The 21,192-nt window shown below is 36.1% G+C and overlaps 1 protein-coding gene across 1 annotated transcript in view; it reads left to right on the plus strand.

The window, feature by feature from the left end:
• Positions 1–20,725, plus strand: part of LOC135210282 (PHD finger protein rhinoceros-like) — an 83,605-nt gene extending 62,880 nt beyond the window's left edge. The window contains 3 exon segments of the mRNA XM_064243156.1: positions 2,373–2,495; positions 11,668–13,480; positions 13,483–20,725. Coding sequence (XP_064099226.1) covers positions 2,373–2,495; positions 11,668–13,480; positions 13,483–19,709 — 8,163 coding nt within the window. The 3' untranslated portion in view covers positions 19,710–20,725.
• The last annotated feature ends 467 nt before the right edge of the window (positions 20,726–21,192 follow it).

The raw sequence follows: 21,192 nt of genomic DNA on the forward strand, positions 1-21,192 counted from the left end.
ATTCATCCCCCTTGTTAAAATGATCACATAACTGAGTGTTTGCTAATGTAAAACTCATATGTATTGACTACATTTTGTTTCTGTCACCATCTCATTCATTCAAAACTTCATGCATTTTCCAACCTTCTTTAGGACAAAATGAGCAGTGGGAGGGAGTTTTTATATTCACAGGAGTGTCTTCATCTTATTCAGATTTTAGTTTAAACCAGGATATTTTTGTGCTTGGAACCACACTCATTACCACTAGCACTTTGCTTTTGTCCTAGAAGAATATTATTGAACCAATAATACACATGCAACACTCAAGCAAAAGTACTGTATTTGTGTGACTACGTTTATGATGTTAATACAGTAATGCAATATGACAACCTACTCTATAAACTGAAGTCTTCTTCTTAGCATGGGATCAACTGTTATGCAAATTCAACAACTACTGGACAATAACATTTGTATCTTCTCTTATGGATAGTCGTTAACTAACATAGTACAGTAGCTCACCAAGATAATGGATAAAAGTGTCCAAGCCTATACTGATATAAAAGAAACTAATATACATATCTTTTGTGTATATATATGTGAATGTGTGCCTTTGCTATAAGTATATTTATACCCTGTACCCCTTAAACAAAAATGTATAATTAACAGTTCACTACCTAATGTAATAGTTCAAACAAAAGTAAACCTTAAATTATCATTCTAAAACAATTTGATATTTCAAACAAAAATACATACATCCCAAACCATTGTCCTAAAACACCCAAAGTAGTCTTACATTACCTTCCTACAACTGTTCCTCTTAAGTACTCCCTACACCCCGGAAATGCCTATAACAATCAATGGTTTACTAATTTTAGAATAATATTAATGTAAACAAAAAATATCTATAATGCAAATTTATTTAAATCTCATACACAAGCATGACAACTAATCAAGTTACCCCTGTATAGATAAGCATAGTCATTTTCTCTCACAGTCTTGAAGTCTCTCTGTTTTCCCATTTGCATTAAAAGGTTGGTTTGATTACATAAACAAACAGTGCTCCTAAAGTAAGATAAAAGCCTTATTATTAATATAAACTTCAGGACAGTAAAAGCTTAAGCACAGTTTTCAAAGTTGAAAGCAATGTAAATTAATAAAGAAACAGTAACACTGACAAATTTTACCTAGCTGTATAATAAACAGGGAAAATATTTTAGCAAAATAATAAAGAAAATAATGACATTCAACACTCGATCTGGAGGTGTAAAAACTCTATATTTCCATTTCACACCAATATATTCATAAGTACGATATAGACCACAGTCTGTTATCTCAGTGCGCAACTGTACCATATACATGATTGAAGTAACTGCCACTTTACCATACATTGCTGTACAGTACCTTTATAAACACACAGACGCTCCGCTACTTACGAACGTGATATACTCATTCTGTAGTGCATTTTACAGAGTTTTATAAAAATAAATGATGTATAAAACCTAATACATTAGAAGCTAGAGGAATGTTTGTATATGCATTAACAGTAAAACTGAGAAGAAAGAATGTCATTACATAAAATTAATTTTTTAGTTAGTGAATGCTGTAATGCAAGGGAGCTAAGCTTGATATTCTTTTATTTACTTTAAATTGACATCAAAACTACTCTATACTATGTAATATTAAATAACTGTGCCCTATTTACTTATAGTTTTTAAGTACAGTATTTAATTTCAGTTTCATTCTATGACTGAACATTGCTTAAAACAAAACTCTGTCTTTTATGAATGAACTTTCTGTGAAAAATATGAAGAAATTGGTGATCAATACTTGTAGTTCCTTTAATTAGCAGCCAAATGATGCATTATAGTGTACATTATTGTACAGTACACATTCGTTATATGCAACAAACTTAAGTAAGAATCAGTATACAGTATGTGAAGTTCTGCACTACGTACAGTACATCGTAGTTAACCCCAAGCAAACAGTTTCATATATTAATTTCTTCTACCATAGTTTACAGTGCTGTACGATATCATTCTATTATTTGGTAACGATCCAAAACCATATGAAGAGTTTGGACTAAATTTCTGTATTACACCAGGAAAAGAATTGAAAAATAAGGGTAGTTTACTGATAAATTTAATTCAGCTTGGAAGACAAAAAGTAAGGCATCAAACTGCTGAATACATGGATACATGGGCACTTGCACAGAGATACCACAGCTTAAGTAATTTGTTTTTTGAATTAGTCTGTGGTACCTGGGATACAAAGATCATGAATGTGGCCTGTTTGTCAGTAAAATTATTTTTATTGGAAGTATTTTCATGTAATAATTATATATATATACGTATGTATATATTTGTGTTTGTCACAACTTCCTTTTTCTATTACAGTCTGGTTTTAACAAGCCACTTCTAACACCACGCAGTGAAGAAATTGACCTTCTCTCACAACAGCAGGAACATGATATAGAGCGTATGAAAATGTTTGTGCAGCTGCGTCAGTATTTGGAAAGGGTAAGTCTGTTCTGTTTCAGTCTTGTTAGTTTATTTCTAATACCTTACTTTCTTCAAGACATACAATATTGTGTTCATGACTGGATGTTTATAAAATGTTCTGTATCAATCTGGGCTAGTTGATTGTCTTGCCAAGTGACATAATAAAAAGTTTGGTGACTATATACTTTGGTATGCTGAAGTTGCATTTTGGTAGAAATTTGGAAGTATGACTAGAAAAAGGCAGTTATTAAGACTTAGTGATAGACATTTTGAAATTAAGAGTTTAAGAATTTGGGTTAATGATTAAAGCTGTTGTTTTGCAGTTAGCTGCTAAATATCAACCACCTTATCTTAAGAAGTATCAGGAGTTAAAATTAACATAAGCCAGCGCAATGTTTCAAAGCACTGAAATTAAATGTCGTAGATGACTGTTCGTTTTTTTACTATATAATTGTCATAATAATGAAAGTGTACACTGGTCATGCAGCAAAAGTGTTGATAGACTTTCAAAGTGAACTTTCAAAATATGGTATTATGAGTCAGTAATTCAAATTGAATTGAATTAGGTTTTTTTTTTTTTTTTTCCAGTCACTTTATAGTCTTTATCCACTAGGTAACTTAAATTGGTCATAAGCAATATGTTTTATAGTTTTTTTTTATTTAGTGACTTATTTTCAATGAGTTACCCTAAGTTTTCTACTTTTTTTGTGTGTGTTGGCTACCTAACATTTTTGTTTTTATAATGGAAGTTAGGTTTTCTGATCCTAGGAAATTCTTAATATTGATTGTGAGAGAAGAGTCTATAAGGTAACATTTGACTGTGATTGGCTGCTTATGTATATGTTGTAATTCATTTAGAACTGATTTTTTTATAATGAGTGAAAATGGCAAGCTAAATGAAAATACTTCGGTGTACATAATTGATGAATTGTGGTGAAAATTGCATGATAATTTCTGTAATAGCATGGATAACTAAATAGTAAAGTACAATTAAAACAGCATGTAAAGTGACTAAAATAGTTTTAGTGAACAAGCACATTACAGTATTTCATTTTTGTCGATTATGCCTTTGTTCAAAGTACCATTGCCAGACAAAAAAAAAAAATCTCCCAGTATTCTTTGTAAAATAAGTACAGACCTCATTTCTTTGTTATTTATATTTTAAGTCAGTTGAGATGTAAAAGAAATTCACAATAATGTCTCTGATCAAGCCTCAGTTTCTTAAAAGGTGTGTTCGTAAATGGGAGTTGGAAATAGGGATAAGGTCAGTAAAAGGGAAGAGACTAAAGGGAAATGATGAAACGGAAAAGGTCAAACACAGTAAATCTTGGGGGTGAAAGGACACTGCAAAGAGCTTTTAGTAGCATCTTCATTGTGGTGCAGTTTCATGGGTTCTGTACACTGACATGGCTCATAAAGGGATTTCATTGTCTACTCTCCTTAGGAAGTTATTTCTTAGCTTCATCCATGTGGTTAGTTACTGCTAATGCTTTGTCCAGCACAGCACACTAAAGGCTGGTTGTGGCACCTGTTTGACCATGAACTCCAGTAGTTTCTGCTAGTTTTCATTCATCCCCTATGGTCTCTTATCCAATCTTTTGTTTTGCTTCAGTTTTCATCTTTCACATAAGGAAAATTTCTTCGGGCTTGTCCCTAAGAGTAGAAACACTTGGTTGTCACCATAAACAAGTTTAGAAAGTATTTTAAGCTGATCTGATCATAGCAGAACAAAATAAAGTTAGTCACTTTTTGTGCTTCAGAATGTGTAGCTCAGGCCAGTTAAAATTCAGACCTTTTTAACTCTCTCGCGCTTACAGTGGTTTCTGTAGCGCTATCTGGTATGCGACTTATGCCATGGAGGGAAAAGTGGGGTTCGCGCGGAAAATTTTCTTCATAAGATACGTCCAAATTATAACAGATGTACTCTAATGGTTTGTTTTATGATGTTGGCAAATGATTTAATTTTTTCCTAAACCAATCAGAAAATCTTTGCAAGGCTTAGAAATAATAAAAAAAGACGTGATGAATATGAAATTTTTTAAGGAAAATAGTAGAAATTTTTTTAAAATCATGAATATATAATAATTAGGTTTGGGGAGTTTATTTTATACGTAAATTGTTGACGTTTCGTATCATACCTAAGTAAGGAATAAAGATAGAAAAAAAATAAAGGTGGCATTAGAAAGCTGAATAAATTTCTTATAAATCCCACAAAAGAAAGATATATGTATTGTTAAAATAAAACTGCAGTTGTTCTTAGATTAGATTGTGGAAATTTTTTTTTTTTTCCTAAGAAAATATACGGCAACAATTGTTATGTACAAATGTTGATATTTTTACATTTTGCTGTTCAACACGATAAAGTACAAAGAATGGCCGTTCTAACGATATATAATATGCGCACAAACAGGCGTACAAAAAATTATCTACGTATGCGTAAATTCTGACCTAACTAAGGCATACAACGAGTATATATATGTATGCTGACATTTTTCATAATTGCTCAGTAACAAATAATGCTAGGAAAAAGTGAAAACTGCAGTGGAAATCTGAATACATTACCTAAAATCAGTAAGTGTTCCCTGTAAATGATTGAGCAATTGAAGCTCAAAGATGGAAGTATTGTTTTTTTTTTTGTTTTTTTTTTTCCCCACATAACGTCCATTGTTCGCTAAAGATTTTTTTATAGAAACGTTAATATTTTTACATTTTGCTGTTCAGCAAAATAAAGTACAAAGAATGGCCATTCAAATGATATATAATACATGCATATTGAAGTTATTTACAGATGCACAAACAGGCATACAAAATATGATCTATGCATGCATAAATTCTGGCCGAACTACTGCGCTCAATGTACGTTTGTGTGTGTGTGTGTATATTTAAAATCAATAGGTGTTCCCAGTAAATAATTGAGCAATTGAAGCTCAAAGTCGTAAGTTTTGTTTTTTTGACATAAAGTCAATTGTTCGCTAAAGATTTTTATATAGAAACGTTGATATTTTTACATTTTGCCGTTCAGCACGATAAAGTACAAAGAATAGCTGTTCAAATGATATATAATACATGCACATTGAAGTTATTTGCAGATGCACAAACAGGTGTACAAAAAACTATCTACATGTGCATAATTTCTGGCCGAACTATGGCGTTTAACGCGGATATATATACGCTGACATTTTTTGTAATTACTCGGTAATAAATAATGCTGTCGGTTTCCTGTTTACGTTTTCTCGTAGGTCCAAGATCTGCCCATGCAAATGGCACAGTCCTCGCCTTCTTCCGATTACATTTTTTTTTTCTTCTTTTTTTCCCCCCCTGAAAATAACTTACAGATGACATGAAAATCGCATCATCGGAGTAATTACAGTAAAAAAATTTATTACCGCGTCATCAGATCACCAGAGGGTTAAGTATTCTCACACCTTGCAAGGCTTGTTTTAAGAAACATACATCCTTGGAAAGGATCTATAATGTTTTTGCAAGGAGGAACACCAAAACTCTTCAGATGTGTTTTCAGACTTTAAAAGGTCTTGCTTTTGATTTGGAGATAGAGGACCTTAAAATTGCGTTCTGTCCTCAAATCTGGATATACACTGTTGGATGAAAGTGTTTCTAATTGTTACTCATTCAAACTTTATAACTTATTGATATTCTTACGTATTTCGTGCCCTACTTATATTCTCAAGTTATCTGTCATTGTTTAACAAGTCCATTAGAGTTTCTTTACACAAAACTGCTTGAAAAGATTCATATGTAAATAGCAGGTAAGCATTAAAGAATAAAAAGTTGTGGTTAGATAGTTGGTAAGAGAGAAAATGTTGAGGTGGCTGGGAGCATAGCTGTATGTCGAAGGGGCACTGGAAGAACTGAGAGGTAGTCCTAACAGTAAGTTGTGGCAGTTGTATTGATAAGAAAATCTGTTGTGGGGTAATTACATAAAGTATAGCCCCGACCCTAGAAAAAATTATGGTAGGTTTCAATACCAGAGTGCCATTTCATAAGATCTTATCTAAGGGAAACTCAAAAAATAGACTGTGGGCAGTGCTTTTAAAGTGTTCTGGGGATAGTGACAATTGTAGACCTTGAGGATTAGGCTTAGGATTTTACTGGGAATGTTTAATAAGGTTTACCTAGGTATGTCTAGAGTAGTACTGGTTTTTATTTCATTGATGTTGAATTTGAAAAATATGATTTTTAAAAGAAGACTGAGGTTTTTATTTTTGAAATCAAGATTTGAAGTACTATTGATCTGTAAAAGAAAGGAGGCAAATATTTAAGTATGCAAATACATAGGTGATGTATGCATTTCTTACTTTTTTATGTTTGGTATAATTTTTACCCAAAGTGTTTTGCTTTTAGTAATATAATTTTGATGGATAGTTTACAGTTTAGATTTATTGATTGCTTTAGTAATTGCTTTTTAATCTGAATCTGTTATGAATTTAACTATATTGTCTTTTTTCAGCTGGTTTTCAAACATAAAGATGTGCACAGGCGTGGCATTGCATGTTTTCTTAGGCATATTTTTCCGGATTGGAATTTAGAGACATTTCCTCGGGAAGCAAATTTAAAGACAGCTGCATTTATATTCCTTTATAGTGTTACATATGCGTACTTCAAACTTTAATAAAGTGATGCTGATATTGGTGTGACTATCACAAAAATTTTCAGTGAAAATGTAATGAACTACATATTTTGTATTTTTGTGCCTGGCTTTGGTACTTTGCTTTGAAAAGTGTAAATAAGTTTTTGGGATTAGAGATAATTTTTTTCTTTTGTATATATACAAATATATTAAATGCTAATAAACTTTCACTGTTTTTAAATTGGAGATTATAACTTTAGATTGCATGTTCTTTTTCTCAGTTGTAAAATTTTGGTTCTCGGATTGTATTAAAAGTTAAAACTACGAGATTTGAAATTCAATTTCAGCCTTTTTAAATTACTTCAGTCCTCATCCAGATTATGGTGATGTACATTGATTTGAATCTTATTGCATTTTTTGTGTACATCTTGAGGAAAAGGAAAGTTTTCCATTTCAGCACTAAATAGTTTTTAGATTTTCCCTAACATGACCAAGGACAGCAAGTTGGACTTGACAAGTGGAGTTTTATTATTTGAATCTTTGCCCAAAGCAAGATTAAGGTACCAGCAGGTTTGATTGAGAAGGGCTTCAACTGCACCACCTGTGTATCATGTGCTGTTAATAGGAAGCTTCTCACCTGGACTCCCTACACTAGTGTACTGTCTGTTAGTTCAGGTTGAAATAATCTTAAATTGAGACTTGTGAAGCAGTGTCACCTTTTTGCTTTTGAATGTTGTAATTGTACAGAATACTGAAGGTGTTATTCTGTACCCTATAGCTTAGATGTTTGAATACATAAGTTAAGCACTAGAATGTGTTATGAAACATAAATTATTTTCAGGTTTTATTTCTATCCTTAAGATAACATTTTATTTTTTAAGACAATATGATAGTAACAGGTAGCTAGCTGTACCAGTGATGCCAATAAACTCGTAGTGGATTTGGCACATTTTCATTGTTGATTTGACATCTTGTAACTGAATCGGCATCACTATAATATTTTTTATAAAGCCTCTGGTTCAGTCATGACCTTTATGGAATTTTCACTTTCAGTTGAAATTCATCGTTTTTTTAAAGTTTAGTTTTCTCAGGGGGGGTGTGAGCATATTGATTTATTTGAAAGGTTAGCAAGTTATTTCTCAGGATTTTTATTTCACTTGTTATATTGAAATGTTCAGTATCTATAGTCTATTTTAGTTTTTTTTAAGTCCAACAGTGTTCAGAGAAAAATGGCTATTTTATACTGATAATGTGAATTTAAGAGACTATTTTGTTTATGAATACAGTTTAGATAAATGTTTGGGAGAATGCAATTTCTTTCTGAAATCTCTTATGTACGGTATTGATATTTGGATCAACTTCAGCAGGATATTAGTCTTCTGACCACAGTAGTATGTATATATTTTGATAAGAGTGTAAACTGTTTGGAAAAGTAGGAGTCCCCCATATATTTGGATGCGTAATATGAAGACAATTTATAGTGGTATAGAAACATTATTTAAGCTCTGTTTCTAGTTTTTTATTACCCCTTCATACTAGTTAACAGAAATCTTAAATTGTTATTTAGGATAGTAGTGACTACATTAGGTTTTACAGCTGATACTTGTTAATTAATCATTAAGAAAAAAGGACCCACCACATCTTGTTAGCAACATTTTATGGAAATGTAGGCGAGAAATAGTGAGAATTAGAGATGCATAGGTAAATAGGGTAACACAAAAAAGTATTTTTAATGAATTAAGTTCAGTAGGCTGCAGAAAGCATTTGCTTGTTGGTAAATATGCTTGGGGAAAAGTTCTTGATTGGATAGTGAAAGATTATATAGTGAAAAGGAAAAGGGGTGTTTTTGAGTAAAATTACAGTACATTATTAAATATGTGCTGGGAATTCAGGGAACGGTTAGGGGCCCTACCTTTAACAGTCCATTCTTGTGTCGTGGAGTGAGAATTTTTCAGGTTTTTTTGAACCAAAAGGATAGAATGAAAGCAAATGTAAATGACTCAAGAAGAGAAAGGAGTTTGATATAAATGCACTTGAAAAGATTAATGTGGTAGTAGTATGTACATTACTATTATGTTAACGTATAGTATTTTTACAAAATTTTATTTAGATATGCTAAAAGCTTTTTACTTGTTCCATATTATTTAATATAAGTTTTTGTTGTCTGACTCAAAAAAGCCCTGGTTTATCTGTACATATGTAGTCCTTCAGTTGCAGCAATTGTTGATTATCTGGACTATTCCATCTCTTGCTATTTGAATAAGTTCTGGAGTTATTTTTCACCTCTTATTCCCCATGATTTTTCCTTGCAAAGTCAAGTTTCAAACCTGCCATTCATAAAATAGAAATTTTCTCTTCTGTTTTTGCATATTTCAAAAACAAAATTTCAATAGTTACTTCACCCAAATTACACTCAAAACTGTCCACATTATGCTTCTGCACTTTTATTCTTTTCTATTTTAATAATTTTCCAGAGCTCACATCATACAACAAGGTTGATCAACCATAGTGGCTTGGGATTATTTGTTTTTGTTTTTTTTACTCTATCCTAATACTATATTCTTATGGATAATCCTTTTGCCATGCTTGTATACTCAAGATGTTTGTAAAGGTTCTTTGCAGCAACCTAACTGCCCCAGCTGCATTGCTTCGTGCCTTAACATTTCATCTGTTTCCTTCAGTCTCTTCCTGTCAATTTCGGCTATTTTAGGTCAAATTAAAATCCTATTGCCAAACATTATGAGAATTTTTAAATGTGACTGTAGTTCAATTAAATTACTTTAATAATTATTTTTAAAAACTTGTTTCATTAATGTAATACAGTCTAAATAAAATACCCAGAGACTTTTATGAAGTCACTAGCTAATCTTAAAACCCACTATTTTTAATAAAAGGTATAAATAGATTAACCCATTACAGCATTAATTTGCATTGCGTCATCATTCTTTTAAAAAACAATGCCAATCTGAAAGGATTTTTTCTACATACTCATTTGTATAGATGTTTGATGAATGAACCAATCTTTAAATTTAGAGAAGGCAATTCAGTACTTGGTGAACAGTATATGTTGTTTTTAGCATTTTAATATAACCAAAAGTTAATGTCGAGTTTTGCACATTAATATGCTAAGAAAGTTGCATTAATCTCCAGTATGTTTGTTCTATCCACCCATTAGATGATGTGAAAGTTGTACAGTGGTTTTTTAGCCAGACAATTATTTTAAGAGTAAACTCTGTACTTTGGCCATCTAAAGGGTATATAAGTTTTTTACTATTTGTTGAGTTTAACTTTTATTATTTGGGATGAGCGGTGTGGAGTGTATATAAAAAAGCCCATTACTTTTAGGCTTTCATTTAAATCCAGCATCATGAATAAACTCAGATCCCTAAATAATTACTGTAGTTTAAATTTAAACATTTCAGACAGATTTGTGAATTTGTAAAAGAATTGCCTCGTGTCTATAAGGATGTAGTGGAGGAAGGCAGTAGTTACTCATTCTGATCTCAGTATTGTAATATGATATATTCTGTGATGAGAAAAAATACACAAGGTGATGTTATGTACTGTGCTGATAGGACTTTTTGCACAGTCCTGGTAGCTACAAAATGAAACTTTCAGTCATAAGTGATTCTGTGAGCTGAGAGCTATAACAAAGGAAGTGTGTTCACACCGCTACATACCTGCCTTATATTAAGTAACACCTATTGCCTGCTTATCTAACTTATGCACTGCTAAATGCTTATGCTCCTGGCCTTATTTAGGTCAGTTTTAGTCAGATTTTTAAAACTGCAACATTTGACCAGTATCAGACATCCTCCGTCAAATGACACAGGGCATGGAGGCACTTTAGCAAATTTATACTGTAATAATGATTTCCATTTACCTTTATTTCTTCTGGTGTTCCATTTGACTTTACCTAACATTTTCTGTTTCCTTTCATTTATGTAAAGAATTAGTTAAATTCATTTTTATATTTTTTTCCCATTCTTGTTAATTTTTCTTCTTAAACTTTAATTTGAGGAGACTGCAGACATTATTCTATGAGTTTTGTGTCCTTAGACTATTAGGATATGGTTATATCTCAAACATACAATTTATATATATATATATATATATACATATATATATAATATATATATATATATATATATATATATATATATATATATATATATATATATATATATATATATATATAATATATATATATAATATATATATATATATATATATATATATATATATATATATATATATCTATATATATATATATATATATCATATAAATATATTAATATATATTAAAAAGAATTTCATAAATAAGCTTATTTTGGGTGGTATATAATAAGTTACCAGGTACATGTCTTCATGCCAAAATTTTCATATGTTTACAATTATATAAAACTGGAAATGGCGTGTAACCTTAATTGTATATGTTGAACCCTTTGTATTAGGTTCAGCAGGTTGCTTATTGCCAGTTAGATGATTCTCTGCTGGTAATATATATTCTTTAATAGTAACAATTTACAGTGTACATATGTACTAAATTTGCCATTAAAGCAATGTACCTTTTGTTCTAATAGTTTTCCTTGTGTTTTCTAGGTTCGCAACTTGTGTTACATGGTCAATCGGCGAGAGAGGCTCTCAAGGTCTTTCATGAAAATCCGAGAGCAGACCTTTGCCAAGCAGGTTGCAATTATCAATAGTAACAACATAAGTCTATCATCTCAAGAGTTGAATGCTGTGTTACAAGCCAATCACGGTCCCTCTGTTTATGATCGGTTGTATTCTCACTCTGGTGCTCCTGTGCATACTGAAAAAGAATTTGAGAAGATTATTGCATGCATAGCAGGTACACTGACAGAAAAGACCAAAAAGAAAAACAAGAAGGTGCACCGGAAAAAGGATGTCAATGGACTCATTCGACCTCCAAAAGACAAATCAGACAATCCATACAGAAAGATGTACGTCAATGGGGCTGAGCAACGTCGGTCTCGTTCTAGTTCTATGCATAGCACGAGTGATTCTGAATCTTCTCTTGCCTCTGCAAAGTGGACTCTCCCTCTTAAAAGTAAAGATCGGTATTCAGTTTACACTAGCAGTGAAGAAGAAACCAACAAAGAGAATCATTCAATCAAGGTTGAACCTTCTTCCAAAATCAAAAATCTACTCCTTGACCCCAGTGACAAGGATAAGGTGAAGGTTGAGGTACAAAGTAGACCTACCAGAGGGAGGGTAGGCCGGAGAAGAGGTAGTGGTCGTGCTAGTGCTATCAAAAGTCGACCATTTCGGGATCGTGTTCCTGCTTCCAGTGATGATGATAAGGACATTAAAAACTTTGATGCTCTCATACCTGAGAAATCCATTAAAACGGAAGTGAATGCATCATCCTCAAAGACAGTACGAGAACGTCCCAGTGTTGAGACTTCAGAGGATGAGGGAGAGACAGCTGTTAAACCAAAACCCCAACCTACTAAAAGAAGAAATAAGAAAAAGGTTACTCCCTCTAAGCTTGATTCTAGTGTAAGTAGTGAAGATGAATCTAGTGTTACTCCTGTTAAAGAAAAGAAATTAGTTCGTAAAGGAAAGTGGCATAAAAGTGTTGCGGGTGTTCATCCTGCTAATGTAAACTCACCAGTGTCTGAGCCACCAAAACTAGAACTCAGTGACGACGATGAGTTATTGCCTCCCACTTACAAACTTTCAAGTGATGAAGATAACAGTGAAAAGAGTCATGACCAAGCTGCTGTAAGCAGTGAAGTTCAAGGGGCAAGTGACCACACAGACATTAGCTCAGATGATGGTCATAGTACGGCTTTAAGTAAAGGACCAAAGAAACTTGAAAAGAAGAGTGATAGTGATGTGAATAGTGAAGATGATGAAAACAAAGAAAGTACCACAGATTCTCAGAGTCATGCAAAACTGAAGACAAAGGCAGCTAAAAAAGAATTCACTCCAAAGATTGAGGCTAAGGCAGAGAGAATGAACAAAAAGAAAACTGATAAGGTAAGTAAAGTTGGGAAAAAGTCAGGGGTCTTGGAACGATCGAAAAGTGAGACCAAGCAGTCAGAGGACATTGATCATGAGTCACCTAGTATTAAAAATGATCCTGATCCGGCTACTACTGGACACTTGTTTGTGCCTCAGAGGAAGGCAGCCAAGAAGGCATCGGAACTCATCACTAGTCAGAATACAACGAGTACGTCAGCAACTGCTGCTGCAACCATGCCTGTGCCTGCTCCTGCAGAAATCACTACGGTAGAAGTCAAGAAAGCTACAAAACAGCTTAAAGAAGTGAAGGATGAGGAGGATGATGCTGACCATGTGGAGGAGAAGAAAGTGCCAGAGGAGAAGAAATCTACTCCTACCAAAGGAAGAAGAGGAAAGAACAAGGAAAAGAATGATAAGGAAGCAGAGACAAAGTTGATGCTCAAGATACACCTAAAAAGAGTCTGTTTGAACAACCAGAAATCTTACCCTACGTGCCGATGCGTCAGGCTGCCAGAAAAGCTGCTGAGAATATTAAAGATGGCACCCGGAAGGTCAGTACAACAACATCTGTTCCAGAAGAAGTTGAACCAGCTCCAGCACCTGTTGTTTCACCCACAAAGGCTAAGAGAATCTCACGTATTGAAGCAAAACCAACAGCAAGATCAAAATCTAAGTCACCGCGCTCAGGTAAGGCTCCCTCTTCCACAACTGTTACTGACTCTGAATCAGAGAGTGAAGCAGAGACTTCGTCTGTTGTACGGAAAGGCTCTAAAGATTCTAAGGAGCCTAACCAGAAGCAGTCAAAATCCATATTTTCTGATAGTGATGATGAATCTAGTGTAAAAAGAATTGTTGCTAAGGATAAGCCTTCTGCTCTGGTTGAGCCACTGAGAGAAGTTAAGACAAGCACAGGAAGGCAGTTTTTTCGTGGCGATGTCTTTGTCAAAGAATACCAAAGCTCCTCCGATGAAGCAGAATCTATTTACCCAACAACTCCAGGCAAAAAGACCCTACCCTCCCCAACTCATGGACATACTGATGAAAAAGTTCAAGAGTCTTCGTCCAAAAATCAGTCCTTTCGAGGCCCCTCCAACGTCTCAGGTGACTTGCACCTCACATCAGACAGTGACGAACGAGAAACTGAAAACCAGAAACCGGCTGCTGGAACCCTCAGGAAGGCCCCTGACAAGAAGCTTAAAACTTCCGAAGGGCGGCCTGAACACGGGTTTCAGCCGCCGATTACTGAAAGAAGTGAATCCGGAGTGCCCAAGGAGGCAGAAGACCCAGTTTCCAAGTCTCCAATCAGAAGAGAGAGTGGATTGGAGCCTAGATTACGTCAAAGTGGGGCTCAGTGCAGACAGAGAACTCCTTCTGGTGATATCCCCTTGCAAGACTACACAAGTAACATTAATGCATCATCATCCAGAGGAGGACGAAGAAGAGGAAGAGAGAGAGAACCGCTTTCACACTCCCAAAACCTTAGTGGCAGTCTCGCCAAACTCCCCCCCAGAAGAACGGTACAGCTTGAGGAGGAGCAAGTCAAACCCAGTAAAAAGGCCCCTGAGGGAGGCAGCCAAGTCAAGCCGACCCCAACCAGAGGATTTGCCGCCACCTCCGAAAAAAAGGAAGCAGTAAAAGAGGATGTAAGAGATACGAGGGAAAAGGAGAAGAAGGATACGTCTAGGGAAGAGGATGCTTTGAGTGTTAAAGAACCAGAAAAAGAAAAGGATTCTAGAGATAAAGTGCTTTCCTCGAAGGATTTAAGCCTGTTGGGAGAGGTAAAAGATACATCTAAGGATATCAGTTTTGAGAAAGAGAAAGCTATAACTAGAGAAAAGGTTTTGTCTCCAAGGGATAAAGTGGTCCTACATAGGGATAAAGTTGTTCCAGCAAAAGAGAAATGCATTGTATTGAAAGATAAACTTCCATTTGCAAAAGAACAAGTTCTGTCTATGAAAGAGAGGGAAGAGATTTCAAGAGTGAAGGATATTCACATTGAAAAGGAAGTTGCCAATAAGGAAAAACAAGGAACACTGGATAAAGATTCTTTGTTTGAGAAAAGGGAACTCAGAGGAAAAGATACCTGTGATCGGTTAAAACCGCCCTTAGAAGAAACATTGGAGTCATCCAGAGAAAGCATAAAACCTCAGCAAGACAAAGAGCCACCGTTAGAGGATAACAAGGGGAGAACCTGTAAAGAACCGAGTAGTAGAGAATCTGTGCAGCATAATGTGGAAAAAGACCTTTTCAGAACTATGCCAGTGAGACTTTCGGAAAGAGAGCCACCTCCGAAAGAGACCCATGAACAGTTAGGTATTAGTAATAAAGTTGATGAACAGAAAAAGTCAGGTGTGTTTGGATATGTGGATGAAGATTTGAAGGTTGAAAGATTGGAAGATATCATAGAAACATCAGATACTGAGCCAGAGCCTAAGAAAGTTCGTATTGACAGTGATGATGAGCCTGTTACCATTTTAAATGAAAAACGAGTAGAGCAACCCAAGGACAGTGGGTATAAGAGTGCAATAACTACACCTGAACCTGTAGATAGACTTCATCCTGTGTGTAATGATGTGGGCAGTGTAAATAGTGTTGTAAATAGTATTAATATTGAAGAGTCTCGTTTGGAGACTGACATTAATAAGTCACTTACAGTGTTACCTTGTCCCGTGGAAGAAGAAAAACAAACCTTGAACAAATTTATATCCCCTGCAAGAAGAAAGAACTTGGAGGATGTTATAGGAGAAATGAAGAAGCAGGCAGAAGCACAGCCAGAACCCAGCACCACCAAACCTCTTGAGGAGAGAGCAAGTGAGGTACTACCAGTGTCACCAGCTCCTCCTCCACCCCCACCTGTTTCGGCTCCGGCTCCTGCTCCTGCTCCTGCTCCTACGCCTGCTCCAGGTAATCAAGCCAGCTCAACCAGCTATCCTGTTCCCCCACCTGAATCTTTAGTTCCTTCTTCTCAAACATCCATGGAAACCATTCCTCCAAAAAGTGTGGCTTCACCTGCTGCAAGCTTTAGAGAACAGTGGAGAACCCAGTGGGGCAAGAGTCCTCCACCACCAGATCACAAAGGTGATCCAAGTAGTGGAACCCACTTGCCAATGTCAGGTCTTGTAAATCCAATGCTGGATTTGCACCAGCGTCCCCTTTATCCAGATGCCCAGCACCAGCTTTATAATACTGCTTTCTTAGAAACTCACCCTTTGTTATCTTCTGGGATTGCCCATCATCAGTTATCACAGTTGAGACAGATGATGGAAGCTGCATCCAATATAAGCCAGTTTTACCCCTTGTATTTACAGCAACGCAGTGCGCCTCCAGATTTAGCTGCACTCAGCCAGCAACAGTTTGTTCCTCCCATAGAGAACCAAATTTCAGAGAAAGGAAACATGAGCTCAGCTCAGGGACTCTCCAGGTTACCGCCTCTGGATGACAGACCACCTACCCCAGACCTTCAGTTAACCAGCAGTAAGACAAGCAATAGACAGGCAACACCTGCAGCCAAAACGACCAAGCCATTATCTTCTCCTAGTTTGCCGAATACTTTAGCAGTTCCACCACCTTTGTCCTCTCCTGTTGCTTCTAGCAACAAAGTCACTTCTGGTATTGGTTCTCCCCAAAGCAGTAGTAGAGCTCAGGTAACGGCGTCTACAGTAAGTAGGGAGGAGCCACCACCTCCCTTGCCTCCTGTATCACCAGTATTAACACAGAAAGTTCCACCTCCACAGCCATCACCCTCAAGTATACTTCGTAAGAATGATAATGTAACAGCCACCTCTCAGCCTTCTGCCACCAGTGTAACACCACCAGAGGTTTCTCCTTCTGGGCATTCAGTATTAATGTCTTCTGCAAGCAGATCAGTAGTTAAACCCCCTCAGATTTCACCCAAGTCCAACAAAACTCAGGTGCCTGAATGTGTCAATTCAAGCGACGATGATATAATTGAAGTAAGTGAAGTTGCTAGTAAAGCTCCGAGACCAGTAATAACAACGGCTAGCTCCATAGTAACAACAAAAATGAATATTGTACCGCCTATTTCAAATTCTGTTGTATCAGTAGCTAAAACAATCACCCAGACTACTGTGACATCTGTGAACAAATCTCCCTTGCCAGCTGTGACGAGTCCCATTCAAGTCGACTCTCCACTGCGTTCTGCCACGGAAGTACCTGATTCAAAAATAGAAACAATTACAGTAGATGATAGTGTCATTCATCAGAAAGAAGAACCAGTGCAGAAGAGAGTGCCAATATATATGCAGGATCCAAAACAGAGAATTCCAGAAAAGAAGTCTCCCAGATCTCAAGGAACCTCACCAAGGTGGGTTAAAGAAGGCACAAAAGGAAGAGATAAGAAGTCTGCGAAGGTTGGCAGGGGGTCATATAGTAAAGGTCGTGGTAGGAGTGCTGGTAGGGGAAAAGGTAGAGGTCAGAGCCCAAGATTCAATAATGTATCAGTGCCTAAAGAACTTGTTGGAACAGTCTATGATTTTGATTTTGACAATGAGTTTGATGATGATGGTCCTGCTAACAACACCTTGGATGATCTTAGGAAGTCAAGGGAGAAGAGACAATCAGTAGATACTACACCTCAACAAACCTCTTCAACCCCTACATACATTATGGAGCAGCACAAGGAACCCTCCAAGAAGCCAGGTAAGAAGTCAAAGTCTCATAAAGAAAAAGGAAGTTCAAGATCTAGTGATGAAGTTGCCAAAATGCTGGCTGATTATAAGAACAAACAAAATTCTCAGCTACGACTTAGTGTACATTCTCCCAGTCCACCACAAGAAGTCAGTGTTTTAAAAGGTGCGTCTAAAACCCCAGATCAGAATCAGGATATTCCACAGTACAGTTCCGAATTTATTACCAAGATCTCTGATGCTAAGCTAATTATATCAGAAAGTGAGGCCAGAGATCATAATCAGTCTTCAGAATTATCAGCTAAAAGTAATGGAGATCATGGTAAGGGATCTCTGGCAGTACCAACTGCACAGATAATAGATGAGAAAACAAATCAGTTGAAGCTAAAAATCAAGGGACCCTATGCAAACTCATATTCAACGAGTAACACTTCAGCTCCAGCCCAGGAAGTTGTAGGTGCACCACCTACATCTACAACTTCTATCTTCAGACAGATACGTATGAGAAAGAAAGAGCTCATTCGCCAGTATTGCTATCAAGATCAGAGACCTAATGAACTGATGGAATCTGGTCCAGTTAATAGCAATCCTAATCCACCTCCACACGTCCGAACTGGTATCACTATCCCCAAGGCTGTGGCTTCCATGACTTCTATACCAACAAGAGAAGATTATAAAATGTACACTCAAGGAGAGACAACTAGTGGTGGAAGCAGTGGCAGAAGAAAGAGACAACCACGGGAATCTTTACAGTGGGAGTTAATGGTCATGGATGAATCTGGTAAACGTAACTCTGATGCATCAGAAGGACTGGATGCTGTGCGCAAAAGACCTAGAAGTGCCAAGGATTCCAAGATTCCAGAAGAGAAGGACATATGTAGTGCCAAGCCCCCGCCTAAGTTGCGTATTAGTTTGGGTAAAAAGACCAGTGAACTTACAACAGTTACAGACACCAAAGAAATGGGTGGTAAACAACGGCCTCCCAAAAAGCGACTTTCTGAAGAAAACACTTTGGTAAAAATCAAGAATGACTGCATGAAGTTTCGGGAACAAATCATGGCAGACTTTGACAAGGGAGGGAAGAAGAGTGGGGTTAAGGGTACAGACAGAGAGAAAAAGGCCAAGAAACGTAGGGTTTATTTAGGGGAAAGCAGTCATGGATCCAGTGTGGATAGTAAAGACGGAAGTGGTAATGATAAACGTGATATTAAGGTGATTCCAGGGGACAGTTCTAGTGCTCCAAAATTAGTCATTAAATTTGGTAAGGGGAAAAGTGAAAGTTCAAATAGTGATAATATTAAAACTGAACCTAGTTTAGTCACTGCTATTTCTGAGGAAAAATCCGATCCAGATTCTATTCCTCAAATAAAGATTCGACTATCTTTACCGAAACCAGATTCAGACTCTAGTAAAGATGAATCGTGCGTCCCCAAGCAGCCACTCAAGTTAAAACTCTCTAGGCGATCTGATGGCTACGTAGCGTCCAATACTCAGAGAAGAGAACAGCCGGATGTACAAGATCATGGGCCGGGCCCTCCTGCACCCAAGCCGCCTGATCTACCCTCTGAAACCTTACATGATAAAAAAATACCTAACTCTGCAGCACCGCCACCGCCCTCTTCTCCGTTGAGAAATCATCCTGAAGAAAATGCGAATAATCTCAGAGATTCCCAGTTGTCACAACCTGGAATCCCAGCTGTACCTGTTAGTCACCCATACAACGCATCACCTGGGCTCCCTGGCTCGGTAAGTGCACCAGATCCTTTCAGTATCAGTCAGTTAAACGAAGGTATTGGAAGGCTAGGATCCTTGCCCAGACCGGAACAGCCAGAGGAAATGCTACAAAAATTAGAGGCTCAAATTGCAACAACAAGAGGGAGTGTCTCGGAAAATGAAGGTCCGGCAAGTAGTTTGGGACCCAGACCAATGTCAGGACCACCATTGCCAGATGTCCCATCATTACATCACAGTTTATATCCATATAAGGAAGGCTCTGACTGCAGATGATAATTGCTTTTTTTTCGTAGTACAGTAATAAATTAATATTTACAATAATGTAACAAACTACCATAATATGTACAAATGTAGATACTGTTGGTGTTGCTCACTTGATGCACGAGATTAGTTTAAGCAAGGATTAAATCACTTGCATCTCATTAAGGCCAATTTAAGGTCTCTCCATTTTGTTCCCCTTTAATTGCTGTAATCAGCTCTGCACTGTCATTTGTTAGGGAAAAATACTCGCCTCCCCCTGGTCTCATGGGTCTCAATTCACTGTTGGCAATGTTTGTTAATTTGTGATGTCAGGTGATTCAGACTGGCCACCACAAGTCCCTCTCTTCTTCTTCCCAGTTCCAAATGTTATGATAGTTGTTCTTACTTTCTTGTTCCTCCCAGTCATGGTGTGTGGTTTTTCTAAATCATCTGCTCCACCTTCAGCAATTGTGCTGATTATATGTTGGCTTCGTTAGCCAAAGTGTCAATAGTGTTTTTACTGTTTTATTGTCTTAGGAGTGTGAGGGTGGGGGTTGTTGAATGTCATGTTGAGGGGACATGATCTCTCTAAAACCTTGTTTGTGGTAGGGAGGTTATATTGGTTCCCCAGACCCTGTGACCTAGGGAGGAATTGTGTTCCCATATTTTTTGATATATTTTTTACCATTGTAAATAGAAAGGAATGTACAAATTAATGTATTTGCTTTTTTGTAATTTTATTACTTTTGTACAGTTTTTATTTCTGATTATTCATCAGACATAACTTATGTTTTATCGGAAGTCAAATTATTTATTTTTAACTTGTATAAGTGTCACAAATTTTCCATGCCATCTTTATTGATTAAATTTCATTAGCTTTTTTTTTTACATTTTGTTAGGAAATGTTTTCTGTGGTGTATATTAATTTTTTATGTAATAGCAAAAGATTGTAATATATTTCAGGCTCCTGCGACAGAGAATTAGTCTTGTAAATCTTAGTGTCATGTGATATAATTAATATTATTGAAATATAAATTTTTTATGTTATATAGTTGGCCTATTATTTTAATCCATGATACTTCGTGAAGTAGGGTAACAATGAAACAAGAGTGTTATATGGTGAAATATATTTTGTATTTTCATTAAAAAATGGTCAAAGAGAAATCTCCCAAATATGAGTAATTTAGAGATTCGTTACAGTAGTAAAGCAGTGTGCAGTATTTTATAAGTTTTGAAGTACAGTAATATGGTTTTAGCATTGTAACAGTGCTGATCATTGGCTTTGTGAAAGCATTATGACTAAATTGTATCTCTACTGTTTTATTGACATGATCAGCTTGAATGCCAGCTCCTTTAAAATTCAACAGAAATTTGGCTTTTATACCATCAGTCAAATTATTTGCCATTACAATATAATTAAATTACGTATATGTCTGCCTTATGCCATCTAGGTGCAAAACTTGGGATGCCCCAAATGGCCCAGATATTTCAAACTGGACATTTAAGTGTTGTCTTA

The sequence above is a fragment of the Macrobrachium nipponense genome, chromosome 39 (assembly GCF_015104395.2).
Source record: "Macrobrachium nipponense isolate FS-2020 chromosome 39, ASM1510439v2, whole genome shotgun sequence".
NCBI classification, from domain to species: Eukaryota; Metazoa; Arthropoda; class Malacostraca; order Decapoda; family Palaemonidae; genus Macrobrachium; species Macrobrachium nipponense.